Consider the following 22347-nt stretch of genomic DNA (forward strand, 5'->3'; position numbering starts at 1 on the left):
AAAAAAACATCCCGAGCTGAGCTCCGCTACACGGACTCTCTCCTCAAAGGTCACCGCTGCTCGGAAGAGGCTGCTGCTTATCCCCATTTGGAGCCTGTCACTCCGGACACACAGCACAGAACATGTGCGGACAGAGGTAACCGTCCCCCGGGCTGCTGCTGCCTCCCCAGCCGGCTGAAGGACTAGGCAGGACGGACAGACGCAGATGGAGAGGCCGCGCAGGCTGCTGCTGCTGTCCGAGCTCCGCGTCAGAAACGCCGCGTACGATGTGAGTCTGAGCCGGTCCCTGCTCACCTGGAAGAGACGGATCTCCAGCCCGGTGTACCACCCGTTCAGACCCTGTAAGACCCGGATAAAGATAGCATGTCTGTCCGCTGCGTGTGTGTGTTTGTGTCTCTATCCCCTCTGTCGTGAACGCACCGCTACATCCTGCGTGGTAAACAAAGGGCAGAGAGGATACAGAGGGACATGTTGGACATAAAGATAATACACATTAGTTGGCAGGACAGAGTGGCATGATTCAGTATGGCCTGGGACAATAAGTGAGACATGATACATCCGGTTACATAACTCATTACATCCAGTGTGACACTCGATCTGTGGAGGTCAGAGTGAGGCTGCAGGCACACAAACCAAACCTGATTCACTTTATAGAGAAGTTTAGAGGAGAATCACATTCACTTCCCCTTCAGCATGGATCACAGTGTCCCACATGTCATCTATGCGCTGAATAGCGTTCCTGCTGTGGACTGCAGCAGAAATACCAGTTAAGACATTATGGTTTAGGGAGACAGTTGTAAGGAAACTCAAATACTTTTTTATATTAATGGTTAATCCATCCACTCTAATCTGATGAATCTGAGACCAGCACACCACTAAGGATTTTAACTAATTCGGTCGCTTTGTGGATAATACTTTTGGTTGTTTTGTGGTGCACCTCTGTGTTGGGTTTGTTTAGAATTCACAGCATGTTATTAAATAGATTATCGTGACAATGTCTGAACAAACACTCTTTTCCACAAATGACAACAATCAAATGACAGAACAACGTGAATTTCATTCAGAACATTCTCATTATGATGCAGTAAAATCGTTTTTCCATTCAGTGTGCCTTCCACTGTCTGAGGTTATTATTGTATATGAATACAATTTCATAGATGTGATTGGAAATTATAGCAAAAAGACTTTTGACTGCAGAATTTGCCTGGGAATCATTCATTTTTTGGAGAAAATGAAACAAATAAGAGAAACATAAAGTCCTGTTTACATCCCTGAAGTCTCCACATTATAGGAGCTGTAGTTCTGAAGTTTTGGACTGATGTGACATTTTTAAATGGTGAATTGTCTGGTTTTGCACCTGTCCAGAGAATTTTAATTTTTTTATGAAAGCATCCATCTGTCTGCTGCTTTTTCCTCAATCCTCAGTCAAACAGCTGAGCTGTGGCCGGACACAGTTTATGTAGTTTAGTATTTGAATATTCAAAACAGCAGAGCAACACGGTTTTAATTTCAAATGAGAACCTGGCTGTTATGATTTCACTGTGACCTGCAGCTGAATTCATCCTAAACTGATCCAGGATCAGCATTGACCCTATACTGCTGTATGTTTTCATAGCTTTAAAAAGGTTACACCTAACAGCAAACAACAGAATGTGAATCTATTTGATCGGGTGTTTCCACGATTCTTACTGTGATATGCACCTGGGAGTTGTAGTTTACTTCTCTCTCTCCCCTTTTTATCTCAACCGTCTCGTTGTAGGCTTACCTTATGAGTCTTTCAATAAGCAATATATTTACTGATACAGTCTATCACCTTTTGAAGTTGTAAGTTGTATTTTTGTAGCGCTTTCTCTATCACACATCACAAAGGGGCACTTTGGGTTTCAGAATCCCGGGGGCGATGGGGTTCAAACATGAACGTTGACATGAACCAGTCTGTTGCTGCAGGAAGCTCAGTAAAGTGTTGGTTGGCTTCTTCTTTCAAACTCAGTGTTTCATCTCATCACAGTCCAGCGGTTCATCATACGCATACAAGCTTTGTGTTTTAATCAACTATACAGCTTGACAAAACTGAAGCCAAAATTGATTGATTGCCCCCTGGTGGTTGACTAAAAAGTCTGGTTTTAATTTATTTGATTCTATTGAAAAGTGGGCTGCGAATACATGATTGACAGCTTAGACTGACTCAGGACTAGCTGTGTGTCGGTGGTACCTCGATATTGTTGCTCCACTTTAAGCCATATGTATGTGCAGTGGGAGGAAGTGGAGGCATGTTGTCCATCTTTATATATAGTCAGTGTTCGGTAGTGCAGAGGATCATGGGATCATACATATTAGTCATAGAACACAAGCACAAGTATCCATGCCGTCAGGTTGTTTTGAAGCAGAAGGATTCACATGTGAATGAAGGATATCTCTGTAGTCGAGCACAGACCCGATGGTCGACTGTATAACTAGACACACAGATTCTTTATTGTGATAACATCACAAACATCTTGAGTTTATTTGAGAAATTCCCAGAACACACAAATGAGGAGGTATACGCACGTTTTTTAAAATGCAGGTAAATCCTCTGAAAGGGTGTTTGATTCATGTCCCATTCCAGAGAAGGAGTTTTTCTTTCTATTTTTATTCCCCCAGTGCGTCATCTTCGACATTATAAACACACTGAAAATGAGGCGCACTCTCACCTCGCTGCCAAATTAGCGTGTTCACCTGGATGTGTGGAGCCGATTTAAAAACCTGTGTCCACTGCAGAGTCATTTGTACCGAGAGTAAATGCTTATTGAATGCAAATGTCATCGCAGCTCGGGTCACATTTCCTTGTCCCGTCTCATGTGTTTTAGTTTCCCTCTGGTCTTCTCTGTGGAAACAGGAGCAGGATTTCACTCCAGAAAGTTGATCAGGTTCCCTCCCACGTCTTATGTAAGACGCCAATGCATCTGTGAACATATGATACAGATACAGGAGTCAGATGCCCGATATGGAACTGAAGGTGTCAAGTGATCAGTCATTAACACCTGGAGTATGATTTACATTTTTAATGTCAATGTGGTCTGAGGATACACAGCAACATGTTTGAGTTGAGTGATTGTGAGGGGAATAATAGAGCTTCATTTGAAACACAGCAAGGCTTTTATATTTGCATTGTAATCATATGTAATTATCATCATCAATTTCAAGTAATCTGTAGTTGGCAACACAAATCTCACTACAAATATAAGGAAATGACGCAGTTAAATAACTAACAGGAGCAGCTGTGTTAGTGATATTCTGATTTCCCTACGTTAAGCTAAGAGCTTTAAAAACAATCACTCAGTCCACTTCTCATTTGGTTAGATATCAATTTCTTATTACCAGGCCACTAGTGGTTTCAGTTCATGTCTTTCATGACTTTGAATATTATGTGAAACCTTCTGCATCACAGTGAACATGTGATTTTATTTTGGTCACAATGACTTCAAACCGAAAGTTAATCTGCTGTCTGATGTATTCATCCGCTGCCAAGAAGCTCTGAAATCTGATGCACAAGAGGCAGCTGCAGGATTATAATGTTAACTCTGTGTGTGCGTGTGTGTGTGTGTGTGTGTGGTTCAGCTGTACATCACAGTGTGTCAGTGTCGGAGATCATCTCTGTCAGAGAGGAAGAGGAGGAATACAGCAGCAGACGAAGAGACGATGGCAGCTGGAGGAAGATCAAAGAGAGAGACGGGAAGGACTGCAGGCAGACCTTCAGAGGTAAACCCAACTGGAAACATAATAACACATCAGGAAACGTATGTACACCTGGAAACACATTAAACTCATCTGGACACGCATTCAACTCAATTAGAGACCTATTAGACATACATTTAAACACTTAGAACACATCTGGAATTACAGTAAACACATCTGGAAACCAAAGTAAAAACATTTAATATATCTAGAATCGCACTTGGGTAACTCTCCTGAAAATCACAATAAGTATATATGGTGACATATCAGGCACATCCTGAAACAAACCTGTAAATATGTGGAAGCATAGTATCATATAGTACCTGGAAACACATTTAGAAAAGGCATCCTTTAACACCGTGGAAATATCTGGAAAAACACTGTAAATGCATTACATGTGTTCGCAACACAAAGAACATGTGGACCCATCAGGAAGCACAATAGACAGACCTGGAAACACGTTGAGCTCGTCTGAAAAGCTTCTTGAAACAAGCCTAGACACTCAGTCTGGAAAAAAACATCTGTAAATAGACCAAACAAAGCTGCTGTTTGTTCACTCTCTGGCTCTTAGTACTTTGTGAGTACGGATTGAAAGAGGCGGCATCAATGCTGCAAAATACCCATATTATTGTAACGTGATGTTGGATTTGACTTTTTTGTGTGTGTGCTTTTTGGGTTCCAGTGTTATATGTGGAGAGGTGTCAGCAGCACCGCTGGCGGTGTGCTGAGGTCACCTTCACGTGTTCAGATGAGGCACTGTGTCAACGCTGGGTCAGCAGCATCAGAGAGCAGCTCGCCTCTATCAGTAAGACAATACATCAACAGTAACGCACACTGACTAACACACACCGACTAAGTTAATTTAGAGAAATTTGAGATTTTACGCCAAACCTCTTTGTATGTGTGAATGTGCAGTAACACACACATGATTGTTCCTAAAAACTGTCAGTAACATAGTTGTTGTTTACAGCCACCAGACCCAAACACCTGCTGGTCTACATCAACCCTTATGGGGGGAAGCGACAGGGCAAACGCATCTATGAGCAGAAGGTTGTCCCGCTGTTTGCTGAGGCCGGCATCTCCACGGATGTCATCGGTATGTCCTGCATTACCTCTACGACTTCCTGGGTCAGCGATTCTACATCTTAACGTGTTGTATCGGTTTGTTGGTTGCTATAGTGACAGAGTATGCCAATCATGCGAGGGATCACCTGAGGACAGAGGCAGAGCTGAAGAAGTATGATGGGTGAGTGTCCTGCAACTTAGTTCCTACACAAAGCACAGTTCAAAATATAAATTAGGATTCCCATGTATCCTGAAAGACCTTAAACCTATTAAGTAATTGTTCTTTAGTTAAAGCAGAGAGAATATAATTATACCTTCTATTTGTATAGACCTCTTCAAAACAGTTTGCAAGGTGCTTTGTCTATATTAAAGAATTCTATATATGTATATTATAGAAGAAGAAATAATTAAGTCAATGGTAAAGTTTTTGAATGTTCTGAACTCCCCATCGAGTTATTTAATTTCTTTCACTGTTGAAATGTAACCGGACAACCAGGAAGAGTAAATTATTACATTTAAAGAGTTAAAGAGTAACAAGGTCTTAGAGGAGACTTCCATATTGAGGAACATGTTAATGAAGCAGTGTAATCCCTGTCTGACACACCAGCCCCCTCCATGAAAATGTTTCTTAAAAACATTGTGAACTCTGTAATTTTATCACAGAACACAGAGCAAAAGAACGTAACAGTGCCCGCCCACTTTTAGAATGGCTGTGGTTGTGTAAGTAAATTTCCCATTAATTCTCCAAGGACATTTAAAGACTTAAAGAGTTTTAAACCTGCTACGAGATGAATCAAGAACATAAAACAATTGATTCGGAGCAAAAAAACAACATCGTTAAATGGAACTGTGAACATAATTTTTTTTGAGGGTGAAGGAATAATGCAGCCCATACAAAAGAAACTGCAGCATGTTAGAAATAGAAATAATGATTACTCTGTGGTAAATGTGACGTAATGCTGAACCATCCGACTTTAGCTGACATGATTGTAATGGTTATGTTAAACGTTTCCATGGCAACAGTGAGCTCCACCAATCAGAGACGTCACAGTGTAGTACTTCTCCTTGACATGCAGAACATTTTCTTAAAATGCAGTTCATATATGAACGTGTGGCTTCTACAGAAGCAGATAAAAATGTGTTTCAGTCTTGTAGTTTGTGGTAAATCTACCTTGGATGAAAATATTATGGCTGATAATCAAAATCTCAATCAGAAAATGAATATGATTCTAACCAGGCTGTTGAGCTCTCTATTGAGATGTATAATAAAAGCCCCACAGAGAACACATCCCTCTGGCTGCTGTTACTGCCAAATGTATAAACTTTAAAGTCTGATTTCTCACAGAAATGATATTTGACCCTTCAATGGAATTGCATTTTACACAGATATTACATTTTGTTTCACTTGTGTAATCTCCTAACACTTTACTCTGACCCTGGTTCAGTGTGGTGTGCGTTGGAGGGGACGGCATGTTCAGCGAGATCATCCACGGGCTGATCTTGAGGACGCAGATCGACGGTGGCGTAGATCCAAACTGTGCGGATGAGTCGCTGCTTCCCTGCTCACTTCGAATCGGAATCATTCCTGCAGGTCAGAAACAAATAATACGTTTGATTGGAATTAAATACAGTGCCTATCCTTCTGTTCAGACGCCACCTTTAGTCGTAGTATTAGGGCAATAAGAGGATGAAGAGTTGAAAGGTCCTTGAGGGAGTTGTAGAGGTGTTTGGTGCACTGCTGATGCTCCTGTTGTCCCTGAGTGAAATGGTGTAACCTGTAGCATCATTTGTGTTGCGATGGTCACTTGCAGTTTATCACTCTGTAGATGTTTTGGGTCTATTTTTGATGACTTTCTCTGCTGTTATGTTGGACACATTTTTCTATTACAAACTCCGCTTTGCTAAGTCTGGCCTTGTTCAGACCTGGTTTTAACATCCGTCCTGAGAGATGTGATCATGAGTGGACAGCGTTAACTACATTTGTTCCTAAATGTGTTTCCTGTGAGCACTTATGATCAGCTCTCACTCCCCTCCATTGCAAATAATCACCTACGCCATTTGTGTATGAAGACCAAATTATGTTGTTTTTACCCAGTCTAAGTTTATAGAAGTGACTGTTAAAGATGTCACTATTTTTGTGTGTGTCGAGCGAGAGAGGATCCAGGAGGGGCTGGACGAATTTTGTTCCGTTCCGCTATGAGGATGCATTCAGACCTCAACTTAGGGCTGACCACTAGAAATCGAATCTCTCAGGACGGATGTTCATACCAGGTCTGAACAGGGTCTCACACTCCTCTTTTTGTCAACATGTAAAGTTGCACAAATCTAGTCAAGTTAAACAGATCAAAGTTGTAATTATAGTGTTTCCGTGTTTATACACACGAAGACAGTATAAAAAATGTCAAATTCAAAAACAGCTCATTCATTTACTTATTTAAACTCTTTTTCTACTTTTACTGTAGAAAAAGAGTTTATATATATATATATATATATATATATATATATGATATATTTTCACTCATTACGCTGATGTAATGAGTGAAAATATAAATAGTTAACGGTTTAAAAAAATCTCTGTGGTTTAAACCTATAAATGTGTCACAGCCCCACATCACTTTACTCAGCCTGTCTCCACATCAACTATAAATAAAGATGTGCCATAAATAAAACAGGCTCTGTGTACTCACAGATCCATAGAAAGTCTCCAGTTGGCCTTTACCATGTTTGAACACGTATAGGATTTAAATAGACAATCAGAGAGCTTGATTCTCTGTTACGAGGATATAAATGCAGGCTGTGATTTTGGCCTAATTCCTCACTTTGTTTGTTTCATTTGTGTTTTCTGTTGTTCCAGAAAACTGGAACAATGACTAGTGTTCCATAAAATAACACACACGGCCACAAGGGACACATTTATTCTCTCTGAAAGCAGCACAGTTCACCTGGCTTATTATATATATATTTATATATATATTGTCTGTGTGTGTGTGTGTGTGTGTGTGTGTGTGTGTGTGTGTGTGTGTGTGTGTGTGTGTGTGTGTGTGTGTGTGTGTGTGTGTGTGTGTGTGTGTGTGTGTGTGTGTGTGTGTGTGTGTGTGTGTGTGTGTGTGTGTCAGCAGTTGTGTTGATCGGTAAAATGCACATTAACAACTCTTTGTAACCTCTTTGAGACCCTCTTGCACTTTAAGGCAGAATGAGGAGAGTTTTAGTACCGATCAAAGGTCATATGAGTGTACAAGTCTCGTTTTATAGATGTGCAAGAGACTTCAGAGATCATCATGAGACATCTGTGAAAAAGAAGCTCTTAAAAAGCATCAACACATTTCAGCAACATTATTTAACAATTTAAGTAAGTTGACAATGTCAACTCTATGTATTCCATGTGCATGTATTTCAACAGACAGACAAATTGCAATCATCAGACTTTTTGCTCACAGAATCTCAAAATTTGAATTGTTTTTTGTTTGATTAAATTGTTAGAAATTAAGAACATACAGAGAAAGGTAAATTCTTAGATTTCAAGATTATTGTCGTAATATTACAAGAAGAAAGTTGTAATTTAACAAGATAAAAAAAAGGGGGAAATAATATAACAAAGTCGTAATTTTACAAGACATGTTAAGAAAAGAATCCTTCTTGGTCAGACATTTTGATAACCAATGTCATCCTGTACAAAAGAGGCAATTTCCTCCAAGTCTGTGTGGTTCTTTCTTTGGAATAGACAGTTTCCTGCATTGTTTTTAATTTGGTGCTAATCTGTGACGCAGTATTTGATTATTCGTGAAACTCATAGTATAGTGTAATTCAAGAAGATGCTCCACATTTAGTCTAATATAATGTATTTATTCTAGTAATTTAAAACTTTACTCTTGTCATATTACAACTTTGTTCTCTTGGATATACAGCTCAGATATGTATATCAAAATTACCAGAATACTGCGTCTCAGACTTTGCGTTACATCCACAGATCACAATGATTCCTCAATAACCTGCCTGTTCTCATCAAAGATCATAATTATTCAAACATTCTCTCATTTTATCTGTTAGAAAGCCAGTGTTATGTTGGTAAAACTCCTGATCGAGCAAAGTGCCAATAAACTGCACGTTAGCAGGTTTGGCTCATGTTGGAAAAACAGGGATAAAGTTTCAAACAGCTTAAAAAAAAACAACGACTGATCTAATCTGTCGAGCTCAGTTATCAATGTATGAAGAAGAGTTGATCATTGTCCAGGTTTGGCCGGGTCTCCATGACAGTGCAGTGGTGTTTGCTCTGTATTCTGTTATCATCTTCATTGTTTCCTCTCTGTTCCAGGTTCAACAGACTGTATCTGCTTCGCCACTGTGGGCACCAACGACCCCGTGACCTCTGCTCTACACATCATAGTGGGTCAGTGACAACATCAACTGTAGCATGAATCGATTCTGCTCCTCAGAGGTTATTTAACAGGGTGGAACAAGAACGTTTTGCTCTAATTCATCATTTTATCTTGAAAGAAGATAAATTGATTAACAGGTTTTGTTGTTGTTGATATATCTGTACAATTGATTCGAAAAATTTAAAAAAGCCTACTATTGATTTAATCTTATTTATAATATATCATTACCTAATTATCTCACTAACAGATTATCCAAATTACATCCAATTTTAAACATGACAGAGTTGGTGCTGATTCTATATCAACATGCTGTATATCTTTTCTTCTTCTGTTTTCTATAAAGTTATAATTGTTTTTGGAGCATACCCGTTTCTAAGACGGTCATTTCTAAAATGTTTTAAATGTTCTGAAAATTGTCCGAGGCTGCCATCTAGTGTTATTTAAGAGAAAACGCTCTGAACATTACCCTTGCTGCACTACCTGAAGGCTTTAGAGCCCACATTGTTCTGGTTAGTGCCAGTGCAGTTCTGAGGAGGCTCTGGTGTAGCTGTTTGCGAACTAGTTTGAAAATGTTTTTATTCTTGAACATTACTAAAATAATTCCAGGATGATTTGTTGATGGTGTGTTTGCTTACATGTTGTGCGTACAGGAGACTCCCAGCCCATGGACGTATGTTCGGTTCACCACAACAACACATTCCTGCGATACTCCGTCTCCCTGCTGGGATACGGTTTCTATGGCGACGTGCTGACTGACAGTGAGAGGAAGAGATGGATGGGGCCGGCCAGATACGACTTATCAGGTAGACACACAACAAGCTCTGCTCAAACAGATTTCCCCTCAAACCCTTCACATGCCCAACACTTAACAAAGTGATGTTAAGTGTTGAGCACGTGAAGGGTTTGAGGGGAAATCTGTGATAATAAATACATTCCCAACTACAAACACAAACACACCCATCTATACATAAATGAACAGATCACATGTTTTTGTTTACAGCACATCGACACCAGCGTCACCAAAAACTCTCTTGACGTGTTCATCCTGAGATATTCTAGATTCAGTTCATATTAGCAGTTAAAATGTGAGAGAAAGTTATCTAATGTTTCAGTTTAGTCTTGTTCAGGTAATCTAACAGTTGGATTTAGACACCGATCCTTTCTGGTCAAGCTGATGCCAAGTTCAAGCGCAGCTAACTGCTCTGCATAGCAATGGTTCACTTTAGAAGTTTGAGGATTAGAGTCAGGTGGGTGACACTTGCATTAAGTCAAGTAATTTAAGGTTCCGGTTACCTGATCTGATTATTGTTGTTTGTCTTCCCAGCGTCACCAAAAACTCTCTTGACATGTTCATCCTGAGATATTCTAGATTCTTTTTTGTTTTGCTTCAGTAGTGTGTCCGATATGTCATCAACAGACCCACACGCTCGCTTTGATTCCTCTGGGCTCACTTGAACATTCTCCTGAGATTTTACTTGGTGCCTTGTCGTGTTACGGACATATCTGTGCACCGTAAAGCCACCAAGTATTTTGGGCTTGTAATCAATGATACAGACCAAACTTGAGGGTACACTTAGGCTGAAGGGAAATCTGACTGGCTACTGGTTTGTATGGCATTACTATGAAAGCCATATGGCCCGCTCAGTAGATCAGACATCATTACCTCAATGCTTTTTTATACTAAACGCTTTCCCTTTTTGAACATAGGACAAGATGGAGAATACGTAGTGTACGTTCTGCCGCACTAATTAATGCCTACCACCAGGATATGTTAGTGAGATGTTAGTGACCAACAGTGGATGTTAAGGACATATCTTCAGTTGTGTAGCTAATACTTATTAGCCATGCAATTATGATTCTTATAATTACACATTGTTATCTCTAATTAAAAACATGTTATTTTTGATTGTTATTCATTTGGAAAATAAAGTTTATAGTGCATGCAGGGCTGTTCTCCAGAATCATTATCAGAACTTCACTTCAAAGTTATGATATTATGTTCATGCACTGTGAACCTGATTTCCTCCTGAACCTAACGACGATGTTGAAACCCGCAGGTCTGAAAATGTTCCTGACTCATCATTATTACGAAGGAACAGTGTCCTACCTGCCTGCCAGAGGCATCATGGGAACGCCACGAGACGCGGCCAGGTGTCTATCAGGGTAAGGGCTAGAGAGAAACGCTATAAAGGTGTCACACTGTGTTTGAAAATCCAAATAATCAACTTGTTTAATTTGAACTCAGCTTGTTTAGTTTATGTTAAGACAATCACTTTGTTTAGCAGCCAAGGTTTGTTCAATTTATGTAACTGTTTAGTTTAGAAGCAAACAAAAGTTTGGTCCTAGTTTGCTGTCAGTGTCGGGTTATCGGCCAAACATTAAGCTTCGGGTCAGTTAAGCAACTGAAATAGTTTGATTAAGATAAGCTGACAGTTCAGTTTAGCAGTTAAAATGTGGGACAAAGTTATCTAATGTTTCAGTTTAGTCTGGTTCAGGTAATCTAACAGTTGGATTTAGACACCAATCCTTTCTGGTCAAGCTGATGCCAAGTTCAAGCACAGTTAACTGCTCTGCATAGCAATGGGTCACTTAAGAAGTTTGGGGATTAGAGTCAAGTGGGTGCCACTTGCATTAAGTCAAGTCAGTTAGGGTTCCATTTACCTGATCTGATTATAGTTGTTTTTCCTTTCTTCATTTAATGACGTCTGTGTGTCTGTGAATATCCAGCTGTGAGGTTTGTCAGCACAACGGGCAGCAACTTGTAGAAACATCTGAGAGGCACGAGATGGATGAAGCATCGGATAGCGGTGAGTCCATCAGGGCAAGGCCCTTTACATAGAAATATTGATTTAAAAATTATGACATTTTTTATAGAGAAACACTTCTCACAATTAGCAGAGCTCTCAGCTACCAGGCTCCTCTCCCATGGAACCACTCTGTGGAGAGAAAAAAGCCCATCATTAACTGGAAGAAACCTCTAACAGAACCAGACTCATGTCGATGGCCATCTGCCTCGACAGGTTGGGGTGAGCAGGGGAAAATGGGGAGGAGAGATGGGTGGAAAAGAGGGGAGAGAAGAGAGAGATATGGGAGTGGGGAGGAGAGAGAGGATAGAGAGAGAACAGGAACACTTATGCACTGTCAGGTTTCAACTCTGACTAGTTATATTTAACAGTGTAAGGATTTTATTGATTATTAATGATAGGAGCAACAGTCGATATAATAATTAATTAATAATACATAATATTGTTAATAATAATAACAATAGTTGATATCCTGCAGAGAAAGAGAGACTATGGGAGGAAAAAGACAAATAGTTAGTGGGGAAGTCCTCAGTGCATGATGGGAGTTCCCCCAGCAGTCTAGACCTATAGCAGCCTAACTAAGTTATAATTCAGGACTCACCTGATCCAGCTCTAATTATAGGCTTTATCAAAAAGGACGTTTTAAGTTTAACCTTAAATGTAGAGATGGTGTCTGCCCCCTGAAACCAGACTGGGAGCTGGTTCCACAGGAGAGGAGCCTGGTAAATGAGAGCTCTACCTTCCAGTCTGCTCTTACAGACTATTGGAACCACAAGAGACCTGTGTTTTGGGAGCAAAGTGATTTATTTGGATAATATGGTGTTATGAGCCATCAATAATACAAATGTTTATGCATTTCAGAAGATATTTATAATGTATTTGGAAAAACAAAGTGGTCTCTGACTAGAGCCCAGGGCGGTACCACAGAATGGTCTTTTGCACAAGAAATAACTATGGGTTCTGGCACTTTACATGATGCTGAATGTTTCATGCTATGGTCATTGTATTTTACAACTGTGCTGTGAATATCAACATTATGACAACAACAACAGTGAGAAAGGTCAAATATGTCTTTTTTGTGGGGGGTTGTTCTTTCAGAGAGTGACGGTGAGTGGAAGATGATCCGAGGGAAGTTTCTGGCTATAAATGCTGCCAGTATGAGCTGTGCTTGTCCTCGCAGCCCAAAGGGCCTCTCACCTGCCGCTCACCTAGCTGACGGCACCACCGACCTCATTCTGGTCCGGAAATGTTCCCGCTTTGATTTTCTCAGACACCTTCTGCGACACACCAGCAAAGATGACCAGGTACAGCTGAGAGCAAGATAATAAATCTGTTTGGGCTGCTACAAGTGATTATGTTAATCATTGAGGAATCTGCAAATTACTTTTCTCATATCACCGATGGTCAGAATTAATTGAAAAATGTTCTTTAGTCTTTTCATTTACCAGCCTTTCAAGGTGGTGACTTTTGATTTCTTGTTTTATAAGACCAAAAGACCAAATTCAAGATTGTTTATTTAATATAAAATAAACAAGCCGAAAATTCCCAAAGTAACAAGAGTGAATCACTTTTTATGTAGCGTGATAAGTGATAAAAAAAGTTCAATCAACTAAAATATCACTCCTAGTTAACTCACTAACACATTCGGAGTCCTGAGTCAGATCCCGGCACCTGGCATAGTTGCACCTGTTTCCTCCAGATCTCCCTCATGGTCTCCTCCTTCCCTCGTTTCACACAGTTTGACTTGACCTTTGTCGAGGTCCACCGAGTGCGGCGTTTCCGCTTCACGCCTCGTCACTGCCAGAGTGACTCTGACCTGGAGCTGGACCTGCAAGAGCATGGCAAACGCCAGATCTTCAGCCAGATCTGCCGAGACCACCCGGCTTGCAGCTGTGCCCCCGCCTACAGCAGCTGGAACTGCGATGGCGAGATCCTGACCCACACGGCCATCGACGTTAGGTACCACAAGGCTGTGTGATTTTATGAATTAGCAGATTTCAAATATTGTAGCCCTGTTTGGATTTCATTTTAAGATGATACGTATTCCTTTATTTTTTCCCCCAGAGTGCACTGCCAGTTGATCAAGCTGTTTGCACGAGGGATCGAAGAACAGGCAGTTTTCGAGGATCTCACCAACCCCTGTGCAATATAGACCCTTACCCCAATTTCCCCCCATCAGACACTGGAGTCTTATCTCTGTTTCCAGCCATCGCCTATGTTACTGCTGCAGGAATCGTCATGCAACACTCATCGCATCCTTCATCAGGAGACTCAACAGGATTTTGAATGACGTATGACAATGTAACTTCCTTGGTTTAATAATGTCAAAAATGAGTTTCCTTAAATCGCCTTGATCTGCTTTATATGTAACCCCTTGGAAGTAGCAGCTGCTTTTAGAAATCAATCACAAAATGATAGACCTTGTGGAGAGAAATGTTTCACCTTTAGAGTTTGGATTAGTTGTGGATGACACTGTTGGTGTCTTGTTGTGACAGCTGAGTGGTTGCCGGGTGTCTGACACCTCAATCTTGTAGACGCTTTAACTCGGACTTGTCTTGATCTTGTCACTTATTGTATCAGGACTGGTATTGAGTTTTGTTGTCTCTGACTTTTCTTGTTTAACAGTCTTTTGTCTTGAGGATGAAGTCTGGTAGATGTAAGGGGTTTTGAATCAGACTTCAACTTGCTTGTCTAGCTTTGACTTGTTCAGGATTAATTCTCTGAATTGCTGTAGAACTCAAGTTACATCTCTATCGACAAAGTTATTTTCAATTATTTCCGATTCGCCTTGTACCTGTGATTGTTTTGTCTTTGACATGTCTTAATCTTGACTACCAGTTACTCTCAATTGTAACTGCAATCTTGACTAAAACTCGACCCCTATTTGGACTTGACTCTGACACGTTTTGACTTGGACTTGTCTTGAGCTTGACTTAAATTGCCTGTTCATTTGTTGTCTTTTTTGGTGCAGTAGTCTCGTCTTGATTGTGATCAGTTTTTTTATCATCTCAGATGTGTCTCTGCCTTGAGTGTGAGTCAGTGGTCTTGACTGCAGCTCTTCTGCCATACAACTGGGTTAGAAACTTAATCTTATGTGCACTTTGAAATAGTTTCAATTATTTTTCAACCAAAACCAATTCCTGAATTTGGAATTATCTGTAACATGTTTGAAGGATGCCAGACACCTGCCAGTCATTCCCAGGGTCAAATTATCCCTATAGGTCAAGGGTTGATTCACAAAGTAGAACCCATGCACATGGTCAAAACTCGAAGGGAAAGGTAATTCTGACATGTGGTTTATTTTTCACTGTTGAATTTTTCAGTTACTGTCTGTTTCTCAGCTGTGTGAAGGTTTCTGTTACATTTGATTTCAAAATCACACCTAGTGTTGGGTTAATGTTTCCATAATTTCTCAGGAAACGATCTAAGCCTAGTTGTAGCTTTCAAGTTGTATTTTTACATTTATGAATTCCCAATAGCATAGAAAAGGACAGTTTGGAAAAGTGTAACTTTCATCAAAACCAAAGTAGTCAGCCAAGCTGGTTGTGGCTCAGGATGCTGTACAGCGCACATATGAATGTTTTCAATCGCTTTGCCCGATATGCAAATCACTTCAGTCAGTCTGTGCAAACACGTCAACACGTCATCGTGAAAGTTTCCTGCTTTAACACCAAACAAACTGCAGGTAATCTTCATAGTCTTTGAAATGAGCTGAAATTGTAGCTGTAGCTTTCATTCTGAACTGAACTGTCAGTGGGTTCCTTTTTTTTTTTCATAAAACCTCAAGATAATCACATGAACCTTCCAAGAATCAGGAGTACTGATTCAACAAACAACACAAATATGCTTGTGCAAACAAATTGCTTCAAAGCAATTTTACCTCCCTTTTCAAAAACAATGTATTTGCTTTGTGTGATCCTCCTACACTACATGGCCAAATGTATCACTCCATAGCTGCATCCCAAATGTGCTGCATTTATTCAGGGCTTATACACCAGTCAAATTCTTCCACACCAACTGGGATGATTATTTTTGAATGAAGGTTACACATTTTATTGTATTTGGTGCACAATGATGATCATTCAAAATTTAAATAATGTTTTTTTTGGAATTAATATGATGGTTTCGATATGATATATCTGGATCTTTGTTTTGTAAAATAGACAGATCTGACTGGAAGTTGGGTATCCGCACTAGAATCTGTTTCTTTGTATTTCTGTTAGTTGTTCATTTGTTGAACAGCAGTCTTTGGTCCTGCCTGCTGATGTTGAGCTGGACTCAAACTGACAGAGGAGAGGACCTGTAGCAGCTCACGGTGCTTTTCAAAACTCTGATCAATCACTTTTTAGCTTTGTCCTGATTTTAATCTGACCAAATACCAGCTTGGGTTCTGTGATGTAGCTGTCTGTAACAGTTGTCTTCAGGTCTTCACAGGCCCAATATGTTGGAACCAGTACCAAGCAGACCCATGGAAAAACAATGTTATTTTTTCTTAAGAACAGACCTGATCCAAAAAGCTTCAGGACAGTCAAAACTGGTCTTAAGTAAAGGCAAGGATGATTATACCTGATCAAAAATGCCAACAGAGTAAACACCAGCATTGGCAGCAGCATGATGCACCACCACAACAATAACCCAATGCCCTCACAGAAATGATGAGCCCGACTGAGGTCTCAATTAGAGCCTGGACCTGTGAAGACCTGTAGCTCAGCTCTTTCTCTTATGTAGATTCATCTTTTTAATTCTGTGTTCAGATGAGCACTCACTCTGGATGTTAAAACTTACCACTTGTGTGCTACCATGAAAATGCATGACTGAGGTGACATTTTTATCAGGAGAAGATTGAATATCTTCTTCATATTTAGCCTGCTGAAATGATTAATAAAACATGTTTGTGTTACAGTAGTATCATAGAATTAATCTCAGATTTGGTGTGAAAGAGGTACCTTCATTTGCATCTTTTCATGAGAATGTTGGTGCTGGAAGCTCACAGTGCTAAACACGTGGCATACTGTTGCTGGTGATTATAGTATATAGCTAACATGCTATTTAGCAGGGAACCTGTCAGCCCATAGTCAGCCATAATATCCCACTTATCTAGCTCAGTAGACAGTAGCTAATGTATGCTAATGTTGCATTTACAAATTATACCTGGAGACCAAAAGGCAGACACAACAGAAAATGGCATAACGAAATTCCCTTTTGCGCATCTAAGAAATATGCAGTGCTACATGCTACGTTACATCGCGAGGTCTCACAACTAAACTTCTGTATCTGAAGCTAATGGCTACCTCCCTGCTAGCATTTTGGTCTAGTAGTTATTAATTTCATTCAATAAAAAGTTGTTTAAAAGGGGAGAAAGTGCTGTCAACTTACCAAAAATAAAAAAAGTCTTGTAACTGATTGTAAGCCATGTTTGTGTTTATTCTCTAGCCAAGGTGGTTAAATCAAACTGGATGATGATGAGTTAAAGCTTAAACACAAAAAACATGCAAATGTAATGGTTTAAAGGGATAGTTCACCCAACTTTTCAAACTCACTCATTATCTACTCACCCCTATGCCGATTGAGGGGTGGGTGAGGTGTTTGAGTCCACTAGACACTTTAGGAGGTCAGGAGTAATCAGTGTAGTAGCCAAATTAAATACAATTGAAGTAAATGGTGACAAAATTCTTCAGAAGAGTTTTGTGGACCCAAACACTTCCCCCACCCCTCCACCGACATAGTGGTTAGTAGATAATGATTGAATTTCCATTTTTCTGTGAACTATCCCTTTTAAGGTTTTATTTTTACTTTTTATATTGGATCCTGTTTTATCCCACTTCTCAAGTATCAGTGACCAACATTAACCAACTGGTCGGTTCAAAGTTGGATGAACTGGAAATTCTAATATGATGCTAATAGAAGTTTTCTTTTTTCCTTACATTGTTTGACTTGCTTTCATCCCAGTTAGAAGCTGGCACGATAGGCTGCTTATTAGTATCATGAACTGCTGTGACTGTAGGCCATGCTGTACCTATTTAAGGAGTCAAACCACTACAGCACAGGGTTTTATGATTCCATAGGGTCAACATAATTAATACTTTTTGAATGTTGTCACTGAATTCAATTCAACTTTTCAACTTTATTGCAGACACAAAAGCTCCATATTTTTAACACAGATAGCAGCTGATGAATAAGAATTAGATTTTTGTTAAAGACAGTATTCAGAAACTAGAGGAATACCTTGTGTCACTCTGTTAAGGCCATTATGATGACATGTGTCGAATCAGTTAATCGACAAATACAATCGTACATAAAATTCCTCAAGACTGCATGAAAAGAATGAGCCTTACAAGCCAATGGAAGCAATTCTCGTACATACTAATCACTAACAAGTAAATTCATTGATTGTAGAGAGAACTTCAAAATTCACAGAATTTATACATAGCTAACGTGATAAAATACAATGGTAAGTTATATACAAGTTTTATACAACTGTAGAATTAAATCAAAACACATAACTGATTATTTTACTGAAGCTTTTCAGTTGTCAAGAGTGCGTGATAGTGCTTCGAGTGTGAGTAGATTCTGCTCTAACATAAGAACAAATCCCAGATAAGTAAACATTGGTGAATAAAATTAATCTTCTTAAAAACTACGTAAGTGAGTTTTAAGAAGAAACGAATAGTCATTCTTTTAACAGACAATAGGCAAAACACAAGATTTGGGATCTTTAATAATTCTTTTAAAATTTGAAACACGATTATCCATTTTCCTTCATACAGTGAGGTAATAATTCTTGACAAAAATAAGTTATTTGTTTTGTTTTTATCCTGCACAATTGAGCTCTGACTTCCAAACAAGAGACATTAAATGTCCAAGGTGAAGGATTTAGGATCTGATGGTAGAAAATGTATATAATTATAGGTACATACCCATTGGTGTATAATCACCTGATCATCCTTGGGTTTTTGTTGCCTTAGAGTCAACAGTTTAAATCGACAAATGGAGCATGGTCCTCTTCTGTGAAGTTCATGTGTTGTTGTTTTTACAGTAGCCCAGAATGGACTAACATTTGCTCTCAGACTTTTGTTTTTTCATCTTACCAAGGGTTGGAGCAATAAGCAAACTTATCACTAGATAAATCCTGTCACTTCATAAAGAAGCTCTGGTACAGAGAACCCCCTGACCTCTCAGGCCCCTGAGCCTGGGCGTGATGAGTAATCCTTCAGTAATCTATTCACGATCCTCTCTTCCCTTAGTACAGCTGACAATAAGTCTGTGAAGTGAATGAGACAGTCAGATACGGTCAGTCTGGGAAAGGAATACACACTAATACAACTCCCAACCATAGCAGGGTGTCGGGGGGGTGGCGCTTCCTCCTGCTTTTCGACATGTGCAGTTCTCGCCGAGTATGATGTCCCTTTAACTATTTATTCAGTCTTGGAACACGGAACTGGTCCTGGTGTCCAGCATCACCCCCTTGTTCATGCACTATCAGTTAAGAATGAACCTAAGCCAAATCTCTTAGGTCAGTGATGGAGCAAACAAGAGCACAAAGGACACAGTTATAAAACAATACAAACGTGAAGATCAATACTCTGCACTGATTACAGCTTATTAAGGAACTCAGATAACAATAATATTTTATGAAGAGAACAAACCGTATCAGCGGCGGGAAAATCTGACTCTGAACTGATAATGTTGACACTGTAAATACTCAAAACAATAAAATCTGGTCTGTTGGCGGGTCGATCCCTGAGGGGGCTACAAAAAGGATATAACGTGGACCCTGACACCCATCTACAAGTCCCTGAGCAGGATATGTCCAGGTGAGTCTCTTAACACTAGAACTGCCAACAGGTCAAATTTACCCGCAGCGTTTCAAATGTACATAACTATCTTTTAATAAAGTTTGAAGACCCCCAATGTTTTGCTTTTCCTAAAATTGTGTTGTGTTGCACTCCGATCGTTGAATATAGTCAAGATTAATCCATATTAAAAATACAGCCATTTATACCTTTAACCGCCACTGGGTAAAATTTCCCCCTATACAAAAATAAGATATAAAATTAATCTATAATTTCTGTCTCGAGAGGTGGCAGGTCTTGATGACCACTCAAAGCTCTTTACAGTACAGTTTTACATTCACCCATTCACACACACATTCATACAGTGCATCTATTCGCAGCACTTTGTTATTCTATGAGGGGCCATTCAGGGTGCAGCATCTTGCCCAAGGACACGTCGGCATACAGATGGGTCAGACTAGGGATCGAACCGCCGACCTTCAGGTTGGAGGACGAGCATTCTACCCCTCAGCCACAGCCACCCTGTGTGAAGGCAAGGTGCTGAATGTCTGCCCAGAGTGTGTTTGAGGGGCACGCAGCCATTATCAATGTTCCAATGTAGCCTTTTCACAATCGTTCATTGAAAAAATAAAATAAAGAATGATTAGTCAAATTTCAAATATAGCCTTATCACACACATTGTGTGTAAATAATCAATGATCAAAACTAAATGGATGAAATTAAAATAAGTTTGTTTTGTGCAGTTTATTGGTTATAGGCTTTTTTGCCTTTTTGGTTGTTGTTTGCTTTACTGTTACCCTCAAGTTTCTTGTTGACATTCTATCATTTACACATTGTTGAAATGCATTAATAAATAATTGATTAGAGGGAAATTGTGCGCTTGACTTTGTCATCTCGATTTTGTTGCGACATTAAATCACATGAAATGGTTGTTTTTGGTTATTATCATGGCTCATTATTTTTCATTTGCACGCCACTTACCTGTAGTGAGCTGGTGCTTCAGTGTTTGACCAACACGCCTGCTAAGACAATTTTTCAACTTGTTCTTATAATAAGTCATACATTGAGTGGAAATAAATGTTTGTACATTGGTAAATCTACTACAAAGGCCTGTGGGATGTAATTCAATGTGTGGCTATTTTCACCTTTTTCTCTTTGATTACATGATAAGAAAAAGCTTTTAAACTCAACTTTCCCAAACACTTGAGGGAGGTGTGTTCATTTTCTGATTCCGCATACATGTATTGCCCAGCTGTAAATAGTACAGGTACAAACTCTATTTTTTAAGAGCACCTTTCAACTGAAGGGATCATTTTCCATCACTGCAGGGATTTTCTTCTGAACAGGACTATGACACCAACAAAACCATGTATGAGGTCGGTGGTTCACACTCAGCATTCTATTTCATCCCATTGGTTTAGTTGCAGAAGTGTCAAGCCTAATATATATACAGTGTCTGGAAACACATATATACAGTATCTGGAAAATAAATCCCCTCACAATTCTTACAATTATAATAACACACTCTACTGACACATTTTATTTAATCGCAGCAATAGTTTTTAACACATTCTGTTAATCAAGCATTGATGTCACACCTTGTTGAAGCCCTATGAGACAAATTGTGATTTGTGAATATGGGCCATACAAATAAAATTGGATTGATTGATTGACTTTGAATGAACTGTGTTACTGCTGGTGGCATATAGACTTTTCAGACTGAGATCCGACACCTGAATGCACCGTGGTCTCTGTCAGGGCTGGATTCTGCAGACCCTTTGCTTGAGGCCAGACTCAACACACAAAAAATGAATACAATTTCACACTGAAGAAGTGAATGAGCTCTTTCTCTGTGGTGCTTAGTGGCAAAAATTAACAGGACCCTCAAAGCTGCTGTAGTCAACATTTGATATAATGAATACTGTTCAGCAGCAAACAGCAGATACAGTTAGATCGTGAACATATCAAAGCATTTAGCGGCCAAAGAGCAACATTTTCCTCAGGAGAGGGTGGAAACCAAAAACAGGGCTAAAACCAAATTCATCAGGTGGGCACAAACAGGACTGCAAACAAACATTCGTATCGCTCTGTAACTGCAAATGTTCACAACAGCAACCTTAAAGATGATTGATAACATTGGGTAGTCTGCCCCAAAAGGGTAAATGGTCTATTTGTGTAGTGCTTTTCTAGTCTTGATTAACTTTACTTACATTTCTGGGGGAAACGCCACTCTGTCTTTAAGGATTACATAATGCTATCGTATCAATATCTTTCATAATGACATTTTGTTGCTGCAGATCTTCATTAAGGAAATATATTTTTTATAATAGAAACATTATAGAGAAGCATCATTTAAAATGTTGTAATTATATATATATATATATATATATATATAAGAGTACCGTATAAGAGCACCGCCCTGGAAGGTGGGATAGGAAAGCTTCTCGCCTTAATAAGGAAAGGTGTGGGCAATTACTGCCTCTTGACCACTGTCTTTGTGCAGTTGTGTGGAAGTGTTCCGAACCAAAACTGCGTGCCTCCATGCTTGAGAGAAGATTCAGGGTTCGCCTCTCCACTGTTTGTGCCAGAGTACGG

General features: G+C 39.6%; 1 protein-coding gene across 1 annotated transcript; it reads left to right on the forward strand.

Annotated features, from left to right (window-relative positions):
* On the forward strand, positions 1 to 14908 carry LOC128444570 (ceramide kinase). Its single transcript, XM_053427124.1, has 13 exons — positions 1 to 341; positions 3598 to 3738; positions 4397 to 4519; positions 4685 to 4810; positions 4894 to 4960; positions 6225 to 6370; positions 9092 to 9166; positions 9806 to 9958; positions 11213 to 11318; positions 11883 to 11962; positions 13058 to 13263; positions 13698 to 13918; positions 14024 to 14908. Exons 1-13 carry the CDS (start codon positions 206 to 208, stop codon positions 14109 to 14111), a joined length of 1668 nt encoding a protein of 555 aa, XP_053283099.1. The 5' UTR covers positions 1 to 205; the 3' UTR covers positions 14112 to 14908.
* The last annotated feature ends 7439 nt before the right edge of the window (positions 14909 to 22347 follow it).

This window comes from Pleuronectes platessa, chromosome 7 (assembly GCF_947347685.1).
Source record: "Pleuronectes platessa chromosome 7, fPlePla1.1, whole genome shotgun sequence".
NCBI lineage: Eukaryota > Metazoa > Chordata > Actinopteri > Pleuronectiformes > Pleuronectidae > Pleuronectes > Pleuronectes platessa.

Coding starts and splice junctions, on each gene's coding strand:
- LOC128444570 (XM_053427124.1), top strand. CDS start 206: ATGGAGAGGCCGCGCAGGCTGCTGCTGCTGTCCGAGCTCCGCGTCAGA. Junction 6,371..9,091: donor AATCGGAATCATTCCTGCAG/GTCAGAAACAAA, acceptor TCTCTGTTCCAG/GTTCAACAGACTGTATCTGC. Junction 9,959..11,212: donor GGCCAGATACGACTTATCAG/GTAGACACACAA, acceptor TGAAACCCGCAG/GTCTGAAAATGTTCCTGACT.